Source organism: Pipistrellus hanaki (assembly GCF_964339955.1).
Source record: "Pipistrellus hanaki genome assembly, chromosome: 2".
Classification (NCBI taxonomy): domain Eukaryota; kingdom Metazoa; phylum Chordata; class Mammalia; order Chiroptera; family Vespertilionidae; genus Pipistrellus; species Pipistrellus hanaki.
In genome coordinates, this window is record NC_140504.1 from 15,852,035 (window position 1) to 15,879,464 (window position 27,430).

Sequence of the window (27,430 nt, forward strand, 5' to 3'; positions counted from 1 at the left end):
AGGCATATTCAACTATCCTGTCAAGGATAACTACAAATGGTAAAGAGCTTTAAACATGCTTCTGGCCTTGAGACTCTCTATTCAAAAGTCAAAGTCCTTAGAAAGTAGGTCCAGATTCTCTTGCTTAGTCATGTGCCCATTCTTTTCTTAGAAAGAGAGCTCTGTGATTTTTGTCTCACCAAATTGGCCAATAAAAAGTAGGTGGAAGTGACTGATGTATGTCATTCTGGGCTAAAGGTAGTAAGAAGCTACTGTGCCTCCACAACAGTCTCTATTCCCTTCTGCTAGTTGGATTAAGACTATAAAAAGAAAATTATTGAGACAATTAAAGAAAGAAGCTGTGTCCCTCAGTGATTATATGCAAGAAAGGTATCTGACAATGTACATAAGAAATATTGAACAAATATAATGATTGATATGTCTACATATAAAACAACCTGTCTATATAAGCTATTAATAATAGTACTTAATTTTAAAAGTTAAAAAATATATAGAACTAAACTCTTGGGTAGCTCGAGCATGTAAGTTGCAAGGCTGTTGTATTTGAGCAGGCTGCCAATTTTATATATATATATATATAATTGATTTTTTTACAGAGAGGAAGAGAGAGAGATAGAGAGGTAGAAACATCTATGAGAGAAAATCATTGATCAGCTGCCTCTTGCACACCCCCTACTGAGGATGTGCCCACAACCAAGGTACATGCCCTTGACCTGAATTGAACCTGGGACCTTTCAGTCCACAGGCCCACGCTCTATCCACTGAGCCAAACCGGTTTTGGCAGGCTGCCAATTATTAAATTTGAGTGTACACTGTGAATTTAGATACTACATTGGGTTACAGAGAAGACCTGGCTGAGGATGTCAAACAAAATAAGCAAAATATATACATATTTATTGTTATAAAATAATGTATTTCATTCAGAAAGCTAATTAATCAATCAATTAAGCACACAAGCAATGAAAGCTGATAGATCAAGAATATTTGCCCAGACATTGTGTATACCTTAGCTTATCCTTTGTTTGCAAGTATTCTCTACTTATGCAGCACTAGATGGTCATAATAACCTCCTGTAACAGTCTGCAATAAAATCAGTAAACTATAGAGAGAGGCAGGGAGTACAGTGTTGTTCTTATCTGTTGGGTGGCAAGTTAGGCACCTTATGCTATCCAGGGACCTGGAAATAGTAGATAGATTTTACTTTCTATTGGTTCAAATTAATATCAAACTTATCAGTAAATATATATTGTATCCTTTTTCAATAACCTTGCTGTCTACTTGAAAAGGCAGGCATATTAATTTAATTAAATTTGGTAAAAGAGCTGTGATTAGGATAAGACCGTGAGTCCCAATTTGTCCAGTTTATATGTGCATTATTGTTAATATTGTCTCTCTCACTCTTAATAGTGTTCTTGTTTGAATGATAAATTTTAATGTTAAGTTTAGTTTATGGGATTCAGGGAAGATTACAACATAGATAAATAAAAGTAATCATTTTAATAATTAAGTGTATGATAGGCTTTGAGATTAGTACTTATGCTCTTAAGAAGTCTAATATATACTTCAATTGGGGCCCTGATTGAACTGAAATCTATCACTAAAAAGTACTTCCTCTAGTATTGATTCCTGGTCCATGAGCTTGAGAATTGTGGGTTTATTGAGTTATGACTACTCATTTATTTTCTAGATCCTGACATATTACACAGGAAATCTGTAGTCCTTGCATCTCTAAAGACTTCCAGGTGACCAGCTTTTGGACAGGTTTCTGTCAGGTTTTTAGGTTGCAGTAGGTATGAGTCCAATATTTGTACTTGATATTTCCTTCAACACTAGGCTAAATTCCTGATGTAAATTAATTTTAAAGATTTTACACTTAACTATATAAACAAAATCTATGTGATTCTTTGGGGGGAAAATCGAGAATGTTTCCTTAGATACCTGTAGTGAGCCTTGTGCTACTTTGGTTTATTGAAAAGTTTCAGCTTCATAGATTATGGAAGTTGGACAAGACCCCATATCCCCTATTTATAGACCCCAAGCTTGACCACCACCATAAGCAGTGTTTATTAACATGGTTAGTATCTAAATGTAATTAGCCTGGATTTTGACTAAGTATCAGCTAATTATTTTAGACCTCTTTTTCCAAAGCATTGTGACCAACCGATCACAAAATGTTACTTCCTGACTTATTCAGAGTTCTAACTAAAGCTCTGATTTAGGTCGCAATAATACACTTGTTTTGAGCTGATGACGGTTTTTCAGGGTGAGGAAACACTGTGGGAGGTTTCAATTGCATGCTAATGATATTAGCATCAACTGACAATTACATCTGTCTCTGAGTCAGTGCAATACAAGTTTCTATGATGTTGTAATGTTAGACTTGAAGATTAACTTCATGTTGTTAAGATTTATCATTTTCCCTGAGACGGTTTCCAAGCTATGTTGTTCTGCTACTTATTATTGAATATTAATAGAACTGTTTTAATCGTGGCAGTGTGAAGAGGCTGGAAAGAGGAATATGAGGAGGTCCAAAGCTATCTGTTTGGCGCTGCTTTGTGTTCTTTTTGCTTCTCATATTTACACACCTGTACCGGGCAACATTGAAGAACGCTGGAAAGTAATAGCCTTGGATGCAGCTGTTAAAACTTGTACATTTATGGTAAGACGATAATTTTTCCTGTGTATATTGGGGTGCCTTGTTAACTTGTGACTTTTCTATTAATTATTGTTTGTACATAACCATTGTTTGTTCACTAGAATAAATGAACTACATGAAATTAAGTAAAACTTGATGTATCAGTGCAAAACAGAATGAGATAGGATTCTTGTTTCCAAAGAGTTTATGTCTAAATGTAGACTCTATCTGTTGTGATATGCATAAAATAAATGGTATTTTTTAAGGGAAAACTTGGACATTTATTTGACAACTTAACTTATATTTGAGTTTCCAGGGACAATCTAGTTCCATAGGTCAGAGCTAAGCATTGATTTTTGTACCTGTTTGATGTTCATATAGAGCTCTTACTATTTCAATGGCTTCTGCTGTCCATCCCAAGTTTACATTGCTGGGTTTCAGAGATTGTCTGACTTGGAATATGCAGGGTAGATTATGAGTTCAAGCAAAAAATAGCTCCTTGGTAAGGGGAAGACATGGCTATAAACTAAAATTTCTGAGTTTTTATAATGCACAAGCATTCTGTAATATATACCTCTTCTCATCTCCACTATTCTTCAGTTATTTTTAGTGGTTTAAAGAGGAGGAAAAAAAGGTTTAGAAGAGTTTGTGCAGCTAGAAATTGACAACTCCAGAATCTGAACTCAGGACTGCCTCATTTCAAAACTCAAACTCTCTCCGCAAAACCAGGTGGCTCCCGGAAAGGTTCTCTGATGGAGTAACAGTGTGAGATAACAATGTGAGGAGACAGTGGCAGCAGTAGATGATTAGAGAAGTGAGCAACCCCTGGTCTAAGAGGGAGAGGCTGTCCCATGGAGCTTTGTGCAGTGGATGAGGGTTCTCTGAAACCACAGCCACTTCCTGTCTGTGCCTGCTAAGTCCTGATACTTTGCTCTCAAACCACTAGGGGCTCACTTTCACCCTACTGTCTTTTCCTAATGTTCTCACTTCATTTTACACAAACGCAAGGATATGTGGGTTGACAAGTGCCAGCTCCATGGAGTAACTGCTGTTATCTTACTTGACTCTTTCATATGTATTTCAAACTCAGAGTGACTGATACTGATATTATCAAAAGTACATTGGCAGAACAGCCAACTTTAAAGTTCTACTTCTACTTTCGTAACTACAAATTATTCTTACCTACCTATAGTAAAATAATGCACTTCATGTATTTGATGTCACAATGGGTTGCCCTTTATTAAAAAATATATATTTCAAAAAGCACATGTATAATTACTTTAAAGATTATTCTAGTAAAATCAACAGTTGTTTGCTGTTATAGGGAAAACAATTTTATTGTTGTCTGTACTGAATTTGCAACTCAAAGTTGTGATACCAGTAGGAAAATTTATTTTTTAACATATAAAAGGGAGGTGAAAATTAAAATTCTTGGCAAAGTGGCTTTAAACACAATTACTATGTTATCACATGTCAAATTGAAAGATAGTTTGAGAAAGGAACATGCCCAATCCTGAGAAATTTCCTTAGTTTTTCATGCAATTTTTTTTTACCTTTAAAAAGAAGATAATAATAATAAATACTTTGCAGCATTTCTCTGATAATTAGAGATCTTGTATTCTAGGCAAACACAAAATAATCTCTAAAATGGTAGCTTTTGATATTGTTCCAAAAATACTTAAGTATCTATTCAAAACCAGGAGATATCTAAGAAATGAAAAAAGGTAATTTGCAAAAAAAAAAAAAAATCTAATTTTTAAAAGCCAATTCACCGAATAAAAAATTAAATTAACACAATTTAACCATTTACCAAAAACATGCTTTAAGGAACATTCTATGTGAAAGCATGCAATTAGGATTAAAACACTAAAAAGCTCATGTTAGTAAGAAATGCTTAACTAACAATAAGACAAGATTGTCTGAGAACTTACATGGTCTAGGCACTCTTCTACAGTGCATTCAGAGTCCTAACTCATCTAAACCCTACTAAAATGCAGTGAGAAATTCTATATGATTATTAATTATTATGATTTTAATGATATAGGCAAGAAAACTGAAGTACAGAGAGTAATTTGCTTAAGGTCAGACGGAGTATACAGGGGTATAAGAAACTAGTCTAGAAAAATGGTTGCAGACTTGGCATTGAGATTTAATGGCTATAATTTCTGTTTTTTACATGTTTCCTTAACATTAAAGCGTGGGGATTCGATGTTCTCTAAACCCCTGTAATACCTTAAACTCTTTGGAATAATTATAGTAATAAAGGCTGTTTAATGTACTATTGACCTTGTATTTTTAAAAGTTTTTCTTTTGAATAAACTGTCCAGTGACATGTCAACCAGGTCCTGGAGAAGCTGTTCAGAAATACCAAGGAGAGATTTTTTTCCATGATATCATATATGGGGGATGGGGCTTGGTGTGTGTGGGGGTGGGGGGAGGGGAGGATTGTTAAAGGGCTATAAACAATTGGCAGGTAGAGAATGATGAAAAGGCTATGAACAGGAATCTATTTGGAATTAAAACCAGGGCATTTGAATCATTTAGATGACAGTTAACATTTTAGATTAAATACAATTAAAATAACAAAGAGAAAAATATGACAGAGTGCCAAAAAGAAAGGAAGGAAGGATATTATAAGACCTAAAGATTTTTCCAGTAATATTGTAATTTACAATTAAAAAATAATGATGATAGGCATAAAAGAAACTGTCAGTAAATTGAAGCTTTTGAGTGAGGTAGTTATTAGTCTACAGACATAATACTTGAGATTTCAACAGCAATAAATTTATGCAATAAGAGCTATATAATATTATTTGGAAATAATTTTTATAAACATTCTATTTCTGTTTATTTATTTTGCTTATGTTTTTCACTTTCCCTCAGTATATATTTGATGTAATTTAAAGATGAAACATTTACTTTTGTTCTGTTCTTACAGGGTATGTGTTTTGAAAATCTAGGTATTATGTCATTTGAAGACTTTATTTCCATGATATTCAGGCTGGATTATACCCAACCACTTTCAGATGAATACGTCACAGTGACTGATACAGCATTCACTGACATTCCAGTGCGTTTGTACTTGCCAAAGAGAAAGTCAGAAACCCCAAGAAGAGCTGTAATCTATTTTCATGGTGGAGCTTATTGTTTGGGAAGTTTCAGTAAGTTTATTATATAAGTCAATATTATAATAGGTTGTATGTTTTTGATATAAGTACAATTTGATATAAATAAACATAGATAGATAGATAGATAGATAGATAGATAGATAGATAGATAGATATACTGTGCATAAGTATAGTTATAAGTATTAGGTATCTAATAGAGAAATATACATACATAGATATATCTAGCAAATATATCATGGAGATTGCAATTTCTATTTTTTTGTTTCGTTTTCTTGGTAAACATTTTCTTCTCAGCTTTTTTTTCGTTGAGTAAGTTTATATCAAATGTTGGACATGAACGTCAATTAGTAAACTTTTTTCTTTGGGATAAGAATATATTCAAGCCGAAACCGGTTTGGCTCAGTGGTAGAGCGTCAGTCTGTAAGGTCCCAGATTCGATTCCAATCAAGGGCACGTACCTTGGTTGTGGGCACATCCCCGGTAGGGGGTGTGCAAGAGGCAGCTGGTCCATGTTTCTCTCTCATCGACGTTTCTAGCTCTCTATCCCTCTCTCCTCCACTCTGTAAAAAAAAAAAAAAAAAAAAAAAATCAATAAAATATATTTTAAAAACAAATAAATAAAAAATAAAGAATATATTCAAGAACAGAAACATTGAGGTGGTGCAGATGCATTAAGCAGTAAATCAGAAGCATATGCTGTTGGTGGCTACAAAAATACATTTGTGATTACTGATAGCCACAGTGGAAAAGCCTAGACTAGTTGTTAGCCTTGATTATAAAAGGAAAACACAAAATTGAACTATGTAAAGATTTTGTAAAAACACAAAATTGAACTATGAAGTCTAATGTTCCTACTTATGTCTGATAATGATTCCATGAGGCAAATATTGATGATTCAAAAAAAAAAAAATAGCCGAAGCCGGTTTGGCTCAGTGGTAGAGCATCAGTCTGCGACTGAAAGGTCCCAGGTTCAATTCCGGTCAAGGGCATGTACATTGGTTGCGGGCACATCCCCCGTGGGGGGTGTGCAGGAGGCAGCTGGTCGATGTTTCTCTCTCATCGACGTTTCTAGCTCTCTATCTCTCTCCCTTCCTCTCTGCAAAAAATCAATAAAATGTATTTTTTTAAAATAGGAAAATTTATATAAAAGAAAATACATGAGCAAATTCACTTTTTGGAAAACTCCATCTTAAAATGGTGCTAGTAGTTGGGGGTGGGGGTGAGCAGTGTTCTACTTAATTAGAATAATGAAGTTTAACAAATTAATAGAATTGAAGAAAAGTAAATAATTTATAAATGTAAGTTTTCACCTTCTGTCTTTCTCTAAGCCTCACTTAATTCTAAGTAATTTAAGAATCTTACAAAGATATATTGCAACATAGCAAGTGACACTTGACCAAATTTGAGTAATGAATATTAGTCAAAGAGAAAATAAGCATGGAAAATTAATGAAGCACAAAGGCTTTTATTAATATGCAAAATAATAAGATGGTTAGACTGTAATTTTGCATTTCTGGTTTCTCCTCCCTACCTTTTTGATAACTAACATTTTTTTCGGGTGTGAGAATCATAATCCTAACAAGTCTTCTAGCTTATTCTGAGGCACTAATATTGGAGTACCACTGTCTTAGGTTTTTCTATGAAAAAAAAAATCACCTAATGTTTCTGTCACTTATTTTTTTCCAATCTTTCTCTTTTCCATGTCTCATTTCAAAACAAAATGAACAAATTAACAATCTCTATATTTACTCTGTATATTTTCAATCCCTACCTCCCAGCTTCAACTCTACACATTCTCTTTTCCAATCCTTTATTTTCTCCAAATACCCAATATGCTACTGACAACCAGTTCTGAATCTCCTACTCTGACAATATCCTGGATTCTGGATCCTCACTAAAACTACAATTAGATATTTACAACTGGACAAACCAGACATCTCAAGTTCATTATGACTGAGCACAGTCCATTGTCTTATGTCCAAACAGTCTTATCTAAATCAATCTTTCATCCTCTTGAATGCTCTCAGTAAACAGCAATTATCACCAATTCTTTGCTGTTCCTGGAGCTGACATTAAATTTACATCTCATTCATTCCCCTTTCATATATTTTGACCTCATTGATACAATTTAGTATTTCACGATCTGAGATATTCCTTTCTGATGCCCTTGCCTTTATCCTACTGAACTTTATTTCATCTTATATATTTAGCGCTCTCTAACATGCAAATCTGGTTATATGCTTGCTTTGTCTAAATTATTTAGAAACTCCCATCATTTAATGAAATAAATCAAAATTCCTTAGCACAATGTTCAGATTTCCAGGTTCTTAACATTCTTTAACTTTTTTGTCCCTGCCAATGCAATGCTTTTTTCCATAATTTTATTTCAACCAAATACTCCAGGCATGCTCATTTCTCTCTGACTATGCTTTCTAGCACGTCTTTCCAATCTTACTTCTCATCCTTTTATGTTTAGGTAAAGTATCAATTCAGCTGTGTGTGCACATGTGCATGTATGTACACATGCAGAGGTGGGGGAATGCTCAAGTGTGTGTGTGTGTGTGTAGGCTTCCCTGGTTCTATAAGATTTTAGCAACATTCCTGTGTGTCCTTTACAGCTTGTATAAGCTTGATGCCACCAATTCTTGCTTTGTTTCACAACTGTGTTACATGTTTGTTTTAGCATCTCCTTGTAAGTGGCATGACCTCCTAGCATCTAGCAAAGCACTTTCATACAGTAAATGTTCAACAAATGTCTTTTTTTTTTTGGGGGGGGGGGGGGAGAATAATTAAAGGAAATTCTGTTATAGATCTTTAGAGTGATTATCAAATAAAATTTTCCTAGTACTTTTTCTTATGTCTTTTTTCATTTCCCTAATGTTTTTAGTAAATTAGATTTCATCTATAATTCAATTTATATTAGGCATAAAGATGGTCAGAATATTCAGATTCCTTTTAAGATAAATTAAAGACCAAGTTGGCTTCATTTCAATAATTAACACCACTTTAGTTTTTATAAGGTCTATGAAATATCCAAATGTTCATATTAATATTACAGTGATATTAATATGAACACTGGTGATCAGCCCTAAACCAGCAGAAATCCCTCTCACAATATGGGACTGCTGGCTCCCAACAGCTCACTGGCCTGCCTTCCTGATTGCCCTTAACCACTTCTGCCTACCAGCCGGATCACCCCCTATCCACTCCCCTGCCAGCCTGATCAATGCCTAATTGCTCCCCTGAAGGCCTGGTCCCCCCCAACAGCCCTCCCCTGTTGACCTGGTTGCCCCTAACTGCCCTCTTCTGCTGGCCATCTTGTAGCAGCCATCTTGTGACCGCATGGGGGTGGCCATATTATATGAGGGTGTGATAGTCAAGATGTATATTACCTCTTTATTATAAAGAATAAACAAAACAGCCCATCCAGTGTGGCTCGTTGGTTGAGTGTCAACCTGTGGGCAAGAAGGTCTCAGTTTGATTCCGGTCAGTGGCACATGCCTGGGTTGTGGGCTCAGTCCCAGTGTGGGGCATGTAGGAGGTGATGGATCAATGATTCTCTCTTGTCATTGATATTTCTGTGTCTCTCTCCATCTTCCTCTCTGTAGTCAAATTTTAAATTTTTATTAAAAAATAAGTAAAAAAAATAAATGGAAGATAAAAGTAAAAACATGTTTGAAATATATCATTAAGGGACTTTAAATGTGAGGACCAATGGATTATTATATATTTTAATCTTCACCTATACATTGTATTTTTTCATGTTATTAATTCCATCTTTAATGAAAACATTTTTCTACATAAATGACTAATCAGTTTGTTTTTCTGATTTTAAGGTTATTATATATCCACTATTTAATTTGAAGTTTTGCTAATATGCAGCAGACAACTTAGAAAAGCCTAGAATTTGATAACAACTCAAGAATTCTCTGAATTTCTAGAATCTTGTGGTAAACAAAGTATTAGTAGAAGTCACAAACTTGCCAAAGTTCTGTGACCAGGGCACTGACCCAGTAAATTTGATTTGTGGGTACATAGAGATAGGTGTGTGTATGTGTGTGTTGGAGGAGAGGTGATGACTTGTATGCCAAGTATGCCACAATGCACATGTACATCAAACCTACACCGACTTGTCAGAGACTCTCTCAAAAATCTAGCTGCTTTTTTAAACTTTGTCTTACATGCCAAAGTTATGGGCCAATTCACAATGTTGTATATTGGGAGAAAATGAAGTTTTTAAAGAACCATGTTATGGAGTGTTGTAGTATTATTAGACAGTCAACTCCTCTATTGCTTTTTTATTTCACTTAGTTCTAAGCCAATTGAAAGATTGTACACAAAGTTCAGGTAAATAAAATCAAAACAGAACCACTGTTTCTGGTTAAGGTTGAAGAATGTGTATCCAGGTGTCGTCGTTGAGTCAGAGACTCATCTGTAGTGGCTAGTTGCCTAGAGAAGCAGAGCGCAAGAACACAAAGGGTTCTTGGGAGCATTACTGTGTGTAGACAGCAGATGACCAGCAAAAATTAGAATGGGCTGAGTTTAGTTTCAATTGCCCAGAGCACCAATGAGCCATGTAATTTTTTACCCCTGAGGACAGCAATTGAAGAAACACTCCTGTAGACTGTGTCATGCTGATTCAGGTCACTCTGCATATAAAAAGTGGTAGGGAACATAGTTCCTTGTAATACTCAAATCACATTTCTGTTCAAGTTCATAGATATAATTTTCTGTTGCTGTTTTATTATTATTATTACAAGGAGAACTTTGACATTTATTTCTTCATTTCAGAGCAGAAGGCTTTTGACATCCTCAACAGATGGACTGCAAACAAACTTGATGCTGTTGTTGTAGGAGTGGAGTAAGAGAATACTTTTCTTTGGCTACTATGATTTTTGCTTTCATAAAGTAGAGGTTTCATTTCCTAATCAAATCAGCTATGCCTTAAAAATAATATTTAAGAATGTATATATTTTATTTGTAACCATTACAACATAGAGAAGACTTCAAATATGTTCAGTATCTCATTATTCTTCTGTGATATGGGAATTTATGTGTATTTTTTAAAACACTATTGCTCTAGATTCTTAAACTCAGATTGTAAAGGCCCTCCTTATGCCCCAAGAAATTTGGCTAGAGAGAAAGAAATAAACAATTACACATTGGGAATGTTCAGTGTATCTGAGTTGATATGTTTTACTTCAGAACATGTCTTTGAAGTATTATGGAAAGTAAAGGTTGAAATCAGCTGATAATTTTAAACCACTCTCCAGAAAAGTAACCTTACATTCTGGATTTTGCAAGAACATACAATCATATCTTAGGTCAGTTCAATATTTTCTTACACTGGGATAGTCTGGAATTCTAAAGCCAACATCCTTGGAGAAATTTTTTTTCTGATGATTCTTTCCCAGTAATAAAAATATAGATTCTAATCCAATAGTTCTTTCAGGATATGGTGACATAGTTTTTGTTTGTTTGCTTGCTTGAAGCTATGGAAATTTAGAGGAAAAACTAAAGTAAAATTTCCTTAACTAAAACATGATTGCCATTGTTATTGTCAATGGTGCTTTTTCAATAATTTTAAAAAATGTTTTTGATCACCAGATACACTGAGACTATGATGTAAGCTATATAGCATCTTCAATCAAAAATGTACTTGGACTAAAAGTTATGGTTATAGTTTCGGGGAGTTCAGAACATCCCCCTTACTTCTCACATGCAATGCCATCCATGGACCTTAGATATGATGTGAAAAGCTTTATATCTATTTTTAGTTTTTCACATCATAAAGACTTAGCAGAAAACTCGGGTTTGATTTTTGGAAGGTAAAACAATAAAACCTGTTTAATTACATCTACTTGATACTTGGAAGCTACCTAGACAGATACAACCATAATGGTACTTATTAAAACTGTTTAAATACTTCCCCCCACCCCCCCAAAGCTATAGGCTAGCTCCCCAACACCGTTTTCCTGCTCAGTTTGAAGACAGCATCGCTGCAGTCAAGTTCTTTCTTCAGGATAAAATTCTTACGAAATATGGAGTGGATCCCACGCGAATCTGTATTTCCGGAGACAGTTCTGGGGGCAATTTAGCAGCAGCAGTGACTCAAGAGGTACATTATATTAGTCTTTATGCTGGGAAATAGAGGTCAAAAGTTATTTTCCCCCTCTTACAGATAGCTAGTTCTTCCAGAACCATTTCTTGAAAAGACCATCCTTTCTCCTTGGATTATAATGATGCTTGCATGTAAAATCAATTGATTATAATAATATGGCAATCTATTTCTGAATTCTCTCTTCTGTTCCACTGATCTATATGTCTATCCTTATGCCAATACTTTGTTGACTTCAGCTTTGTTTTTTGTTTTCGTTTTTTTCTAAATTATTTCTAATATACCATGTCTTGTCTCTCAAAATACTAGGATATCTTATCAATTTCTAAATAAAGACTAATTGAATTTTGATTGGTACTGCATTGAATCTATAAATTTGGAGAGGATTATCATCTTAATAATGATGTTATTAAATGCTTTTTCAATACTTTTTTAAAATGTTTAAAAATTAATGCACATGGTATATCTCCTATTTTATTTAGTTTCTCTTCAATTTCTACAGCAATATAAAATAGGAGACATACCATGTGCATCAATTGAGAATATTTTCCCATAGTTATTCTTGAGTTACTTTGGAAAGTTTCATTTAAAATAATATTTCCAAATGTTTATTGATAGTACATAAAATGCATTTGATTTTTAAAGTAAACTTACAATTATATTCTTAAAAATTTTACTTATACATTCTAGTAGGGTTTGTTTTTTTTTTTACATCTTCTATGATTTCTGTACAATCATATATTCTGCAACTAAAGGGAGTTTTAATTCTTCCTTTGTAATTTTTATGCTTTTATTTTATTTTCTTAATCAGTGCACTTGCTGTACAGTGCAATATTAATTTCCTTCCTCTGAAACTTAGGAGGAAATCGTGTAATATTTCACCAATAAATATGATGTTAACTGAAGGTTTTTCATAGTTGGCTTTTGTCAGATTGAGGAATTCCTTCTATTCCTTTTTACTGATAGTTTTTTTTTTCATAAGTGGGTATGGAATTTGCTGACTGCTTTGAATGCATCTATTTCAGATGAACATATGATTCCTCACCTTTAATTTTTTTCAATGTGGTAAGTTATCTCAATTGACTTTCAGGCTTTACATTATGCTTGCATTCAGGCATGAGCCTCCTTTGGTCATGATAAATAAAAATTTTATATATGGCTAGTTTCCATTTGCTAAAATTAAAGATGTAGAGCTTTGGGAGGGATTGATTTCTATTTTTAAAAAATGTCTTTGTCAGATATTGACCTAAGGTTTATACTGGCTTCATTAAATCATTTGGGAAACATTCCGATAACTTTTTTCTTAATATCTTTTCTCTTAAATATTAAAAGAAATTATTCATGCTTGGAGCACTTAAAAGATTGAAGATAAAAACAGAAAGACATATACATTTATATTTTATGTATATACTATACACATGTGAATATATATACACACATATGCATACATACTTATTATGCCTTATGTATGTACTGATCTGCAACACCATATACACATATAAAGCCCTATTGTGGAGCCATTACATCCGCGGTAGCGAAATTTAACCTTTGGCTCTGCACCCTGGGCCTCCTTATAACCCAAGAGGCTCCATTTCAATGCCTTTTGTGGTTAGAGTACTGCATAATTTTTTTAGGGGGGGAAAAGGAAGTTTGCAAACCATTAGACGTGTTGATTGCTGAGGTCTCTTTCACTCTGAACTAACCTGATGTGTATTTGAAATAATACTAATACGTCACTTATTTGAAGGATCTTGATGGCCAAGGGTGAGAACTTAATTAAGGAAAGAAATTTGGAAACAGTTTCAGATTATTATGCTAGCTGCCATGCCAAGTCATATAGCAAGCTGATCTTGATTCTTATCTAAAACTGGATTTGTGGATGTAGAGATTCTGAAAAGTCTCCAACAATTACCCGACGATGATTGATCACGTAACACTTTGCCACACCTATAATTTCTACATATACAATGTAATGATGGGTTGGCTTTGAAAGTAAAGAAAGCTTTTGAAATGATGAGTAGGTGTAGCCATAGATATTCATGAAGAAATGAAGATCCACTTGGCAATCTTCAATATTAATATAGCCACCAAAAATAAATGCAATTCACAAATAAAATTTGTAGGGCAGTACAAATTGCTTTCTTTTTCTTTCTTTTTTCTTTTTGTCTGTATTTGCCATAACTTTTTAAAGCAGAATGTGATGAGCACTGCACTTCTATTCACAAAACTTGCTCTCAGTTACAGTCAAAGGGCTTTACAACATGCCTAGGTAGCTTATATTTCTGCTATGCTACACAAACCTTTTCTTCGGAGACAAACCCAATGGACAGTTACTACCATCGTGATGGTCAGCTTAGCATACTAACTTCTAGAGGCCATACATGCATTTGATTAACAGGGGTGTCAGGCTCAAAAAGTAGATCTTCGGGGATGAAGGTTGTTTTAACCATGAATCTCAGAACACTTTAGCAACAAAGATTTGGTCTACTTAGGATTCTGCTTGAGAGATAAATACTTCAGACCACAAAGTTAATGTACATTAGGCTACACGTATCTTACAACAAAGATAACCCCATTCTGTTAAAACAGGCCAACATGGAACTAGGAAAGAAAAAGGAGTCCAGCTTCAGTGCCTGAATATCACAGTCTCATACACATAGAGAGGGAAAGGAACCCAGTCTTCCCTTTAAGTAGTTGCCATGCCATACATATTTTTAAAATGTTAACAAAAATAAAGGAAAAGTCCATGAAAATACATTATCCAAGGGAATGAAGGGAAAGAACTGAACATGTGTGCAGGTGTTCTCCAGGTGAGCTTAGCATACTTCCTCCATGCCTTGTCAGCAGTGAGGTCATCTTGAAGTAAAAGAAATTTGATATTATTCTATTCTTTGAATTATACAAAAAAAAGAGTAGATATTTAAAATTTTGGTCTATCTGTTCAAAGAGATTGTTACAACTGAGAATGCTGCATTAAAAACTCAGTGAGCCAAAACCGGTTTGGGCTCAGTGGATAGAACATCGGCCTGCAGGCTGAAAGGTCCCAGGTTCGATTCCGGTCAAAGGCATGTACATTGGTTGTGGGGCACATCCCCCATTGCCCCCACCTCTACCCCCCATCAACCCCCATGGTGTCTGTGTCCATTGGTTATGCTTATATGCATGCAATCAAGTTCTTTGGTTGATCTTCCCCCCTTACCAGATCCCTCCGCTTCCTTCCCTCTGAGATTTGAACATCTGATTGATGCTTCTCTGTCTCTGGATCTGTTTTTGTTAATCTGTTTATGTATTTAATTATATTCCACAAATGAGTGAGATCATGTGATATATATCTTTCTCTGAGTGGCTTATTTCGCTTATGACAATGCTCTCCAGGACCATCCATGCTGTTGCAAATGGTAGGAGTTCCTTCTTTTTTACAGCAGCATAATAGCCCATTGTGTAGATGTACCACAGGTTTTTAACCCACTCATCTGCTGATGGGCATTTAGGCTGTTTCCAAATATTAACTATTGTAAATTGTGCTGCTATGAACATAGCAGTGCAAATATCCTTTCTGATTGGTGTTTCTAGTTTCTTGGGATACATGCCTAGAAGTGGGATCACTGGGTCAAATGGGAATTCCATTTTTAGTTTTTGAGGAAACTCCATACTGTTCTCCAAAGTGGCTGCACCAGTCTGCATTCACATCAGCAGTGCATGAGTGTTCCCTTTTCTCCACATCCTCGCCAGCACTTGTCATTTGTTGATTTGTTGATAATAGCTATTTTGACAGGTGTGGGATGGTACCTCACTGTCATTTTGATTTGCATCTCTTGGATGATTAGTGACTTTGAGCATGTTTTTATATATCTCTTGGCCTTCCTTATGACCTCTTTCAAAAAGTATCTATTTAGTCCATTGCCCATTTTTTTTTAGTTGGTTATCTTCCTTTTGTTGTTTTTATATAACTTTTTTTTATTTTAAATTCTTGCCATGCTATTGATAATGACACTCTCTGTGTTCTAAGTTCTCTTCTATTCAGTTTTTTTAAAACATAATTTATTAATTTTTAGAGAGAAAGGGAGAAGAGAGAAACATCGATGTGAGAATATAACTTTGACTAGCTGCCTCCTGCATTCCCCCCATCAGGGATGAACCCCACAACCCAGGCATGTTCCTTAACCCCTCAGCGCATGAGATGAAGTACAACCAACTGAGTCACACTGGCCAGTGCCCTTCCATTTAGTTTTATGTGAGACAAAACTCCTTTTTACACTCCCTGGTATTTCCCAGGGTTCAACTCTTTGGTCATTCTTTCTTCTCTCCCACTCTCTCTCTATGCTCTATGGCTCAGCTCTGATTTATCTGCTGAAGACTCTCTAATCCACATATTCCACTGTTACTACTGTCTTGAGCTTAAAACTCATACACCAGAGTAGATGTTTCCACCCGGATATTCCAGAAACTCCAGAAACTCCTCCAGACAAAGCTCTTCTGTTACCTCTGTATTGCCCATAGCAGATTATACACAGAGTATAGTGCTTATCCTTCTATTTGTTGCATGTGAAATTCCCCAACTAGAATCTTAACTGTTTGGAAATCTAGGAGTGTGTGTGTGTGTGTGTGTGTGTGTGTGTGTGTGTGTGTGTGTGTTCTACTTTCTATATTTCCAAACCCTGACATCATACCTGTATACCTCCTATCTTTTTTCCTCCACCTCTCAGGATTGCTGGGGTTTGACCTCCACCTCTCTTCAACTTGTTTTACCTGAACTGATTAGTTACTTTCTTTAACCTATCCCCTTTCCAACATAGCACGATTTCACAAGTTATCTTCAATGTGTCTTTGTGGGGGGAAATGTACACCATTGGAAAGAGCAACAATTATTTATCTTTGGAATTAGGTTGGTTTGGTAATTTGCCTGAGAAGAGTGTGGGTGGATTTATTTTGTCCCCTCTCTGTTTCTTTCTTTGGTCCTTGGCGGGAAAACAAAGAAGTCCATAAATGTTATATCAGAGTAAAATATAGTAAATGATGAATTTAGAGAGATTGTCAAGGTCAGATCATTAAAGGGCTTTGTGATTTATTTATTTTTTTACTTAACTCCTACCATTGTGATTGAAGAATATATTTTATATGATTTCAGTCTTCTTAAATTTATTGAGACTTATTATGTGTCTTGACATATGCCCTATCCTAGAATACATTCCATGTGCCCTTGAAAAAAAAATGTGTATTCCTCTTCTTTGAGGTAAAATGTTCTAAAAATATTTGTTAAGTTCATATGCTCTAATTTGTTGTTTAAGGACATGGTTTGCTTGTTGATTTTGTCTGAATTATCTATGCATTGATTTCAATGAGGCCCTGTTATTTAAGGCCAAGTTATTAAGATGTTACTCTGTATCTCTATGTCCATCTATATTTGCTTTGTACATTTAGTTTTTATACTAGCTTCATAATTTGTTGATTCATTGTTATTGCAAAATGTTTGCCTTTTGTCAGTCAGATTTTTTTCTTTTTATATTTTTGTATTTATATCCTTGATCTTTTCTTTTCCACTTAAATAAATTCCTTTATCATTTCTTACAGTACTGGGTTAGTGTTGATGAACTTCTTTAGCTTACCTTTGTCAGGAAAACTCCTTCTCTCTCCTTCAGTTCTAATGATAGCCTTGCTGGGAAGAGTAATCTTGATTGTAAGTCTTTCCTCTTCCAATTTTAGCATATGTGCTGCCAAAGTGAACACTATGTCTGCTTTTCATCACTTTCAATATTTCATGCTAATCCCTTCTCTTCTACAACATTTCTATTGAGAAATCAGCTGACAGTCTGTGGGATCTCCATCTTACATAACCACTTTCCTCTTGCTGCATTTAAAATTCTCTTTTGTCTTTAACCTTTGATATTGTAATTATAATATGTCCTGCTGTGGACTTCTTTGTGTTTATCTTATCTGGAACTCTCTGCACTTCTTGGACTTGTATGCCTATTTCCTTTGTTAGGTTAGGAAAATTTTCAGTCATTATTTCTTCAAGTAGTATTTTTAAAAATATATATTTTATTGATTTTTTTAGAGAGGAAGGGAGAGAGATAGAGAGTTAGAAACGTCGATGAGAGAGAGTCATCAATCAGCTGCCTCTTGCACACCCCCTACTGGGGATATGCCCACAACCAACGTACATGTCCTTGACCGGAATCAAACCTGGGACCCTTCAGTCCACAGGCCTATGCTCTATCCACTGAGCCAAACTGGTTTCGGCTCAAGGAGTATTTTTTTTAACCCTTTGTTCTCTTTCCTCTCCTGGGATCTTTTTGATGCAATTATTGGTATACTTGATATACTAACCTCCTTTTTTATTCTTTGTTATTGTTGTTGTTCCAGTTGGGAGTTTTTCACTACCTTGTCTTCCATATTACTGATTCAATTTTCCATTTTGTCTAATTGCTGTTGATTCCCTCTGATGTCTTATTGATTTCAGTTATTTTATAACTAGAGGCACGACACATGAAATCTGTGCAAGAGTAGGCCTTCCTTCCCCCATCTGCCAGCATCAGCTTCTCTCTAGCACCGGGGATCTGGGCTTCCCTCTGGCCACCAGCAGGCACCTGGGATCCTGGTTTCCCTCGCAGCTATAGCTTCGTCCAGAAGGTCATATACAAGGACTTCCAGTCTAATTAGCATATTACACCAGCCACTGCTTGTTCATGGTTTGGGGGTGCTTGGTAAGAGCCACAAAGTGATTGATTGGTTGCCACTAGTGCTGGACTTGGATGTGCTTGGGAGAGGCTACACTGCAAACTGAGACCAGCTGCCACTTGTTCTGGATTTGAGACCTTTGGTGGGTGCAATGATGCAAACTGAGGCTAGTCGTCATTAGTGCTGGGATTGTGGCTGCTTAGTTGGAACTATGCTGCAGTCTAAGACTGGTTGCCACTTAAGTCCAGTTTGAGGCCACCTGATGGCAGTGACAGTGCAAACTGAGACTCATTATCACGTATGTTCACCTTGAGGCCACTTGGCAGGAGCTACAATTTAAGCCAAGGCCTGTTGTTGTTTGTGTGGGGTTTTTGGACTTTTGAGAGAGTCTGTAGCATGAGCCAAGAGCAACCACTTGCATGGACTTTGTGACCTTTTGAAAAAGTCTGCAGCACAAGCCTAAGGGTTCCATGACTCATGTGGAGTTTGCAGTCCTTTGAGTGTGTCTGCAGCATGAGCCAAGGCAGCCCACTCCTATGGAGGCACTTCTGGAAGAAGCTCAAACCAGGCAAGGAAATTGAGTTGGGTGGGGTCTCAGGGAGTCACCAGAGTGGGGTGAACTGTGTTTGCTATGTTAATGGAGAGCATGAATTTGGTACCTTCCTGCCCTGGGCCAGCTTCTGGGAGGAGAGCTCAGCAAAGGAACAATGGTGCCAGCCAGTGATTCTGTCCCTGGTGAGAATGGCAGCCCTCATCCAGAAGTTAGTCAACTTAGTTATTCCCCAGATGTTCCTGGCACTTTTTTGAGCTGCTGCCTCTGTGCTGGAATTTAGGTTGAATGAGTTTTTGTTCTTCTCCTTGAAGAGCAGCATGTTCTGGGCCCCCACAGACATTTGTCTGTCTGAGATGCAAACCCCACTGGTTTTCAGAGACAGATGTCATGGGGCCTCCTCTTCCCAGCACTGAATTTAGGAGCCCAGATTGGAGTTGGGCCTGATACATCCCTCCTGTTTCTTATTCAATAATTTCAGGTATGGAACCTGCCCTGTCTGCATCTCCACCCCTCTTACCTGTCTCAGTTATGACTTTTTCTTCTGTATCATTAGTTATAGGAATCCTGTTCAGCTAGTCTTCAGGTGGTTCTCAGTGGTGGTTGTTCCATAGTGTAGCTGTAATTTTGATGTGATCTTGGCAGGAGGCAATATCACAGTTTACCTACTCTGTCATCTTGACTGGAAGTTGGGTGTTTTTTTTTGTTTGTTTGTTTGTTTGTTTTTTGTTGTTAGACAATAATTTTGACAAGGCTATATATGCCCTCAATTTCCTCAAGAATATAGTATTTAGTTTTTCCCCATTGGTGGTTTTTGAGAAAAACATTACTCTATCATTCTCTCTCTTCTCTTTCCCCCATTGCCTACTCTATAGAATTCATTTTGTGCACTAACTCGATTGTTGATAAGGCACCAAATTTGCTAGAGCAAATATAGCTCTAGATTGTGCTATTATTATGGTTATGAAGCCAGGTTGCTGATATTTCTATCATTACCTCAGATTGAGGAGATCACTGTGGTTGCTGCTCTCGGTCTTTGAAATTACTCTTTGATATAGCACCTTAGGGCCAACATTTTGCAATATGTTTTATAAAACATAATGATTTCATATATGTATGTATTATAGAATGATCACCACAATAAATCTATCACCTCACGTAGTTACATAATTCTTCATATGATGAGAAATTCTAAGATCTACTATCTTAGCAACTTCAAATATACAATATAGCATTATTAAGTACTAGAGGCCCAATGCATGAAATTCCTGCAAGAGTAGGCCTTCCTTCCTCCAACTGCTGGCACTTGCTTCCCTCTGGCACCCGGGACCTGAGCTTCCCTCTGGCTGCTGGCAGGCACCTGGGACCTGGGCTTCCCTCACAGCCCCTGGCTTGGTCAGGAAGGTTGCCTGTAAGGATATCCAGAAGGACATCTAGTCGAATTAGCATATTATGCTTTTATTATTATAGTCACCATACTGTATATTATATTCCCTAGAACTTATGTAATTTATAACTGGTAGTTTGTATCTCTTTCTTTTTCTCTTTCTCTCTCTCTCTCACACACACACACACACACAAAAAAAAGTTTTAAAAACTTTACTGTTAAAATGAGCTTGACATTTTTTCATGTCACTCACATTATAAATATTATGAAAATAATTATAACATCACATCCATTTATGTAGATTTGTTCATAGCTCAGGATTGCTTAAACCAATAACATTAAATGTCCTCTTCCTGGTGTTTTGGAAGTCTTTGCCTTACAAGGTATTATTTTTTTTCCAGGTGCAGAATGATCTTGAAATAAAACATAAAATCAAGGTACAAGCTTTACTTTACCCTCACTTACAGGTAATTGATTCTAATACGCCATCTCACAGAGAAAATGAGCATGGTGTGGTTCTGACAAGGGACGTAGCCATAAAGTTCCTGAGCTTATACGTCACCGAGGATAAAACATTTCCCCAGGCACTAAAAAGAAACCAACATATGCCGCTGGAATCAAGACATTTGTTCAAGTTTGTTAACTGGAGTACTCTCTTACCCAAGAAGCATAGAAAGGACTATGTTTATACTGAACCAATTCTTAGAAAAACTAGTTATTCATTGCCATCTCTTATGGACATCAGAATGTCACCCTTGTTGGCCAATGATTCCCAGTTACAGAATTTGCCATCAACCTATGTTATTACCTGTCAATATGATATCCTGAGAGATGATGGATTTATGTATGTTTCAAGACTTCAAAATGCTGGAGTTCAAGTTGCTCATGAACATATTGAGGATGGAATCCATGGAGCTCTATCATATATGACATCACCCCTGTATTTACAGCTAGGTCTTCGGATAAGAGACATGTACATTAGTTGGCTGGATAAGAATTTATAAGTGTATATCAAATATAACATGGCATCACTTAGTTGATTGTATTTTGTGATTTTTGTAGTAGTACAAAGAACAATGCCATTTGTATTGTCTAAATCTAGACTTGAATCAGTTATAATGATTACTGCATATCCTTGAACTAGTAATATTTTTGACTCACAAAACCTGCATGTGATTCGCTTTTTTCTCATTACTTATGGTTATTAAGATTATGTTGATCCTGATAGAGGCCAGTGCTTATTAAAGTTTAGAAATAAGAATAATACTGACAAATAAGAAAAGACAATATCCAGACAGGTACAGAAATTGTATAAGTGGGAAGAGGAAAAAAAAATAAAGAAAACATCATAAGGAAATTGTATTAATTTATTGTGGCTGTTATAACAAAGTACTACAAAGTGTGTGGGTTAAAATAACAGAAATGTTTTCTCAAGAGTTCCTGGGCCTGAAGTCCAATATTAGTATCATTGGGCCAAAACTAAGGTACTGGTGAGAGACACATCCACACGGCTGAGCCTCTGCCTCTTTCACCTGGTGGCCAGCAGTACGCCTTGCTGTAGCCAAATCACCTTAATCTCAGAGGCTGGCATCTACAAATCTCGCTGCTGCATCTTCACAAAGTCTTCTCCCATGCCTCCTCTGAGAAGGATACATATGTCTGCATTCAGATTCTATCCAAATAATTCAGAACAATCTTCCCATTTTAAGATTCTTTTTAAAAATTTTATCTTTATTATTGAGAATATTACAGATGTCCCCTTTGTTTATTTTTTCCCCATTGGCACCCTCCACCCTGCACCCGCCCCTCCCAGACCTTCACCACATTATTGTCTGTGTCCATGGGCTATAAATATACGCATATAAATTCCCGGTTGATCTCCTCCCACCTATCTCCCCTCTCCTGCTTCCCTCTGAGATCCATGAGTCTGTTCCATCCATCTATGTCTCTCAGTCTAGTTTGTTCATCAGTTTATTTTGTTCATATATTCCACAAATGAGTGAGATCATGTGATACTTATATTTCTTTGACTGGCTTATTTCACTTAGCATAACACTCTCCAGGTCCATTCATGCTGTTGCGAATGGTAAGTTTCTTTTTATTTCTTTTTTACAATCGTGTACTATTCAATTGTGAAAATGTAACACAGCTTTTTTTATCCACTCATCTGCTGATGGACACTTGGGCCGTTTCCAATTTACATTTGCAGATATTCCCTTTCTATCCCTATATAAGGTAACATTCACAGAGATTAGGATTTAGATATTTTGGGAAGGCTTTTTTTAAATTTTCAGTGTTGTTGTTTTTTAAAAAGCAACAGATCTACATTATAATTAAATCAAATCTAAATATGCATTTGACAATGTAGTTCATCTGAATATGTAGTGAAAAAATTTCCTACAAACATCCTAAATATATTATCTAGAAATACTCAAAAAATAAATCACTTCGCAAGCCGTTTGTTGAGTACAATCATATGTTAAAACTGAAGACTTATTGCTGTGAAAATGTGTAGTAAAGTAGTATGAATCTTGGATATTAAGCATAATCAGTTGAACCAACTTAAGTTAAAAATAAAAATTTGGTAAGAAATGTGTGTGTGTGTGTGTGTGTGTGTGTGTGTGTGTGTACCTGTAATGGGTGGAGGGGGTGAAAATCTACAAGCCAGTTGTCTATACACTAAATGGAAAGATTATTATGATCTCTGAATGCATAATAATCTGGCCACTCAGTGTCTATCCTATATAATAAAAGGCTAATATGCAAACTGTTCCCTCAACCAGGAATTCGACCAGCAGGCAGGCCAGTCAACCACCTATGTCCCCTTCCCTTTTACAGACTGGCCAGAACCCACCCATGCATGAATTTATGCATTGGGCCTCTAATATATTAGAGCCCCCCCCCCACACACACACACACACACACTCTGAGTGACCAGATTATTATGCATTCAGAGATCATAATAATCTGGCCACTCAGTGTATAATCTGTTCAGTTAAGACTAGACATTACATCATACCTTTTTCAGAAGGCAATTAAAAATGACAATTTCAACAGTCCATACTAGTAAAACACTGTACTACTGTAACTAGACAACCAAGGCATCTGAGCTGCCTGTTACTACTTGAGCCAATTAAGCCGAGACAGGGTTCAATCATATATGAGTGTTTATTCCAATAATGCAGGCAGTATGGAGAGCTGCAGGTCACCCACAAAAAGCCGCTCTGCCTCTCTCCACAAGCCAGCTGCTTATATTGGGTAAGAGGCAAACATTACGTGGGAGAGTAAGAATTACAGGCATGGGAAAGTATTACAGGCATGGGAAAGTAGACAAGGCCTAATAGTTACAGATTACAAGCTACGGGGGCAGGAGTGTGTCATGAGGGCAGGTGCCTCCAGGCACCACCTCTGGAACCAGATTGCAGGCAGTAGTGGCTGGGGTTGCAAAGGGTAAGCAGGGCCCTCCAAATTAGATCATTTTAGGCACAGGGCTGCAAATCGTTAATCTTTCCACAATGGAAGGCAGTTCTTGGGAAAGGAGGATGGACTGCATTCCGATGTTAACTCCCACGTCCCAGGGTCAAGGACTCTCACCCAGGTTAGAATGTGCTTTCTCCAATAAGAACAATCATGGTTAACAGAGCATGATTAGTATTTTTATAATTATAGCTAGTCCCCAATATTGTATTTCAACCCTAGCACTATTTTTTTTTCACTGCAGAAAGAAATTAACTATTTTCAAAAAAATTATTTTTATTCAGCTTAATTTAAAGGTCCCTAGGATAAAAAATAAATAAAGCATGCATCTATGATTCTCACAAAGTTAAAAAAAAAAATGAATGGCATTGGAATGAGTTGTTTTTCCCTACTGAGGTTAATACAATCTATACAAAAAAAAATTGATACTTATATTGTTATGGTTCTGATTTCGTTTCCAGTATACTGTCTTAAAATATATTTTTTAAGGTTTAAAAGTAATTATCTTCATGGTACTGAATCTGATTCCAATTCTTTTTTCATCATTTAGGATACTGATTACCAGTTCCAATCGGGGAAAAATAAAAACTTCTTGGGCCTGTAAAGCCAGAATATTGAGACTGGTGCTTGAAGATACAGAAAGGTTTATTTATTTAATCAAACCGAGAGGATGAGGAGCAAGATCCTCAATCCCCCTCTCTCAAAAAAAGCAAAATAGAGAGTTTTTATGCAATTAGGGAGTAGGGGAGGAGGAGATCCAGAGAGAAGTCTGTGTTTCTTTAGTCACAGATAACACTTTTTCCTATCAGACTCTTGGGTGTCGGCAGTTGGCTGCAGCCACCTTGAATACATTCCTTCCTCCTCCCAAACAAACTTGTAAATTTTCCTGAGACCCTGAAGTCATCTCCTCCTGCTGGACAAAGAGACACCACATCAGCAACCTGGGACTGCATTTGTGAGACGGAAAGTTGAGCAGGAAGAGCGAATGAACACATGAACAAAGGCCTAATTAAGAATTAAGGAAGAACTCTTACCATTTGCAACAGCATGGATGCACCTGGAGAGCATTATGCTAAGTGAAATAAGCCCGAGAAAGATAAGCACCACATGATCAAATTCATATTGGAATCTGATGAACAACAAACTGATGAACAAAAATGGATCCAAAGACAGAGAAGCACGGAACAGATTGTCAAACCTCAGCAGGAAGGGAGGGATGGGATAGGTGGGCAGAGATCCAACAAGGAACTTGTATGCACATATATGCATAACCCATGGACACAGACAATAGGGTGGTGAAGGCCTGGGGTCGGGGACCTGGGCGAGCTGGGAGAGATCAATGGGACATATATAATATTTGCAATAATAAAGATTAAAAACATTAAATTATTTATTTCTAGCTGCCTAAAATATGAGGGGCATCAAAATGGCAAGCTCAGCTCTGTGCCTCAGTGAGTGACAAAGGGCCCTCCCTATGGACAGGACAGTTCACAGAAGGGTGCTCCAACCTCTACAGAAACAATCACCAGCCTGTAGGAAGATTGTCTGGAGGTACCTTTGTTTGACACCATTTCCAACAGGAAGTCTTCCCTCGTTTACATCGCATTTGTTGTACTCACTGTCCTTAAAGCATATGCAAGAATACCAAAATCAAGGAGGTAGCTGGTATCACCAGGGACATATACTGTATATTTGTTTTGTATTTGGGGGTATAAACTAGACGATGTTATTCATTCTGGCACTCACATTGTTTCAGCTTGGGTCATTGGCAGCTCATTCAGATAGGCTCTCCCTCACATATACCTCTGTGTCCTTAAGATTGGTTAGTATTGCCGAAACCGGTTTGGCTCAGTGGATAGAGTGTCAGTCTGCAGACTGAAGGGTCCCGAGTTCTATTCCGGTCAAGGGCATGTACCTTGGTTGTGGGCACAACCCCAGTAGAAGGTATGCAAGAGGCAGCTGATTGATGACTCTCTCTCATCAATGTTTCTCTCTTCCTTCCTCTCTGTAAAAAAATCAATAAAATATTATATATATATATATATATATATATATATATATATATATATATATATATATAAAACAAAAAAGATTGGTTAGTGTTGAGGGATAGTAGGGCCCAGACTCTTCTATCCCCTTCAGATCTGATGGCAGACAGCTTGTACTCACTCCTGAGGGTGCTCAAATCCTGCCAGTTTCAGCTGCTTTCCGATTTGTTACTAAGACTGCAGATGAATACACATTGGTAAGGTCTGCTCTGTTGCTCCCCTCGGCTTCCTCCTGCACAGAGGCTGCTGCTGCACAGGCCTTGGAGCTGTTGGGGGCTTGTGTCCACTGCTCGTCTTCGGAGGTTTGTGCAGAACTATGCAGGGTTAGCTCATAGTTGGCTTCCTGGTATGTTGTCCATAGTTTGTTGGTTTTATTAACCAAGTTTCTCTGTGGGTTTTCATGGGGACATTGAAAGGTTTGTAAAAGCTAACGACTCATAGTGGGATATTTAGCACATTTTTTTCCTAGTAACTGATAGAATAAACAGCTAAAAATTAATAAGTAGAGGAGATTTTGGAAAAATAATAAAATGCATTTATTTAATTTATACAAATTGAAACCAGTATCAAGTAATGTCATAATACACAGTCATTTCAAGTACACATGGAACTTAAAAACAAACAACAAAATTCTTGTTATAAACAATTGTTATCACATTTAAAATGATGGAAGCTATGCATAATCTTTGGCTACAGTGGAATTAGGCTAGAAGTAAATAACATGATAATTCAAAAATCCCAATTTTTTAAAATAAACATATAACTAAATAATTCATGGTTAAAAACATAATTCACTATAAAAATTAGAAAATATTTCTACCTAAATAATAATAAAAACACCACATACCAGTACAAGAAAAAACATGTGGAAGGCAGCTAAAATTGGTCTTACAAAAGAGTTTATAATTAAAATGCATGCATTAGACAAGAAGCAAGGACAGATATCAGAGAAGGATCTAGAACACAAACAGGCCTGAACAGATAATTTTTGCAACTTCTACTCAGGTACTTGCAAATTAAGTCAAGCACTGCCACCCAGTGGCAACTTTTGGAATTTGGGATTCAAAATCCACTTGGGAACAGTAGCAAAATACTGCTTTTTTGACTAGTTGATTATTGTGCCTTGGTGCAAAAAGCTTCCATTATAGAAACTCACCATGTAATGTTATGGGTTGGTAAACAATTTGATTTGTGTAACTTAAGAGAGACATCCTGATAAACATGGCACAGCATAGCAGAGCTCTTGGATAACATGGAAATTGTATGTACGTGACATGTCTGGAGAAATACATAGATGGGTTTAAGTCAGTCTGCTATGTTTTCTATGTGTTCATTGTTTCAACATTTTCCTGCCTTCTTAAAGGATTAATTTGCTATTTTAATGATTTAATTTTTTCCCATTATTGAGC

General features: G+C 36.4%; 1 protein-coding gene across 1 annotated transcript; it reads left to right on the forward strand.

Annotated features, from left to right (window-relative positions):
- Positions 1 to 2,337: 2,337 nt before the first annotated feature.
- Positions 2,338 to 21,822, forward strand: AADACL2 (arylacetamide deacetylase like 2). The gene is made up of 5 exons (XM_084873862.1): positions 2,338 to 2,659; positions 5,574 to 5,796; positions 10,555 to 10,624; positions 11,710 to 11,881; positions 20,898 to 21,822. The coding sequence occupies exons 1-5, from the start codon at positions 2,519 to 2,521 to the stop codon at positions 21,498 to 21,500; spliced, it is 1,209 nt and encodes a 402-aa protein (XP_084729988.1). The 5' UTR covers positions 2,338 to 2,518; the 3' UTR covers positions 21,501 to 21,822.
- Positions 21,823 to 27,430: the final 5,608 nt, after the last annotated feature.

Coding starts and splice junctions, on each gene's coding strand:
- AADACL2 (XM_084873862.1), top strand. CDS start 2,519: ATGAGGAGGTCCAAAGCTATCTGTTTGGCGCTGCTTTGTGTTCTTTTT. Junction 5,797..10,554: donor TTATTGTTTGGGAAGTTTCA/GTAAGTTTATTA, acceptor TCTTCATTTCAG/AGCAGAAGGCTTTTGACATC. Junction 10,625..11,709: donor GCTGTTGTTGTAGGAGTGGA/GTAAGAGAATAC, acceptor ACCCCCCCAAAG/CTATAGGCTAGCTCCCCAAC.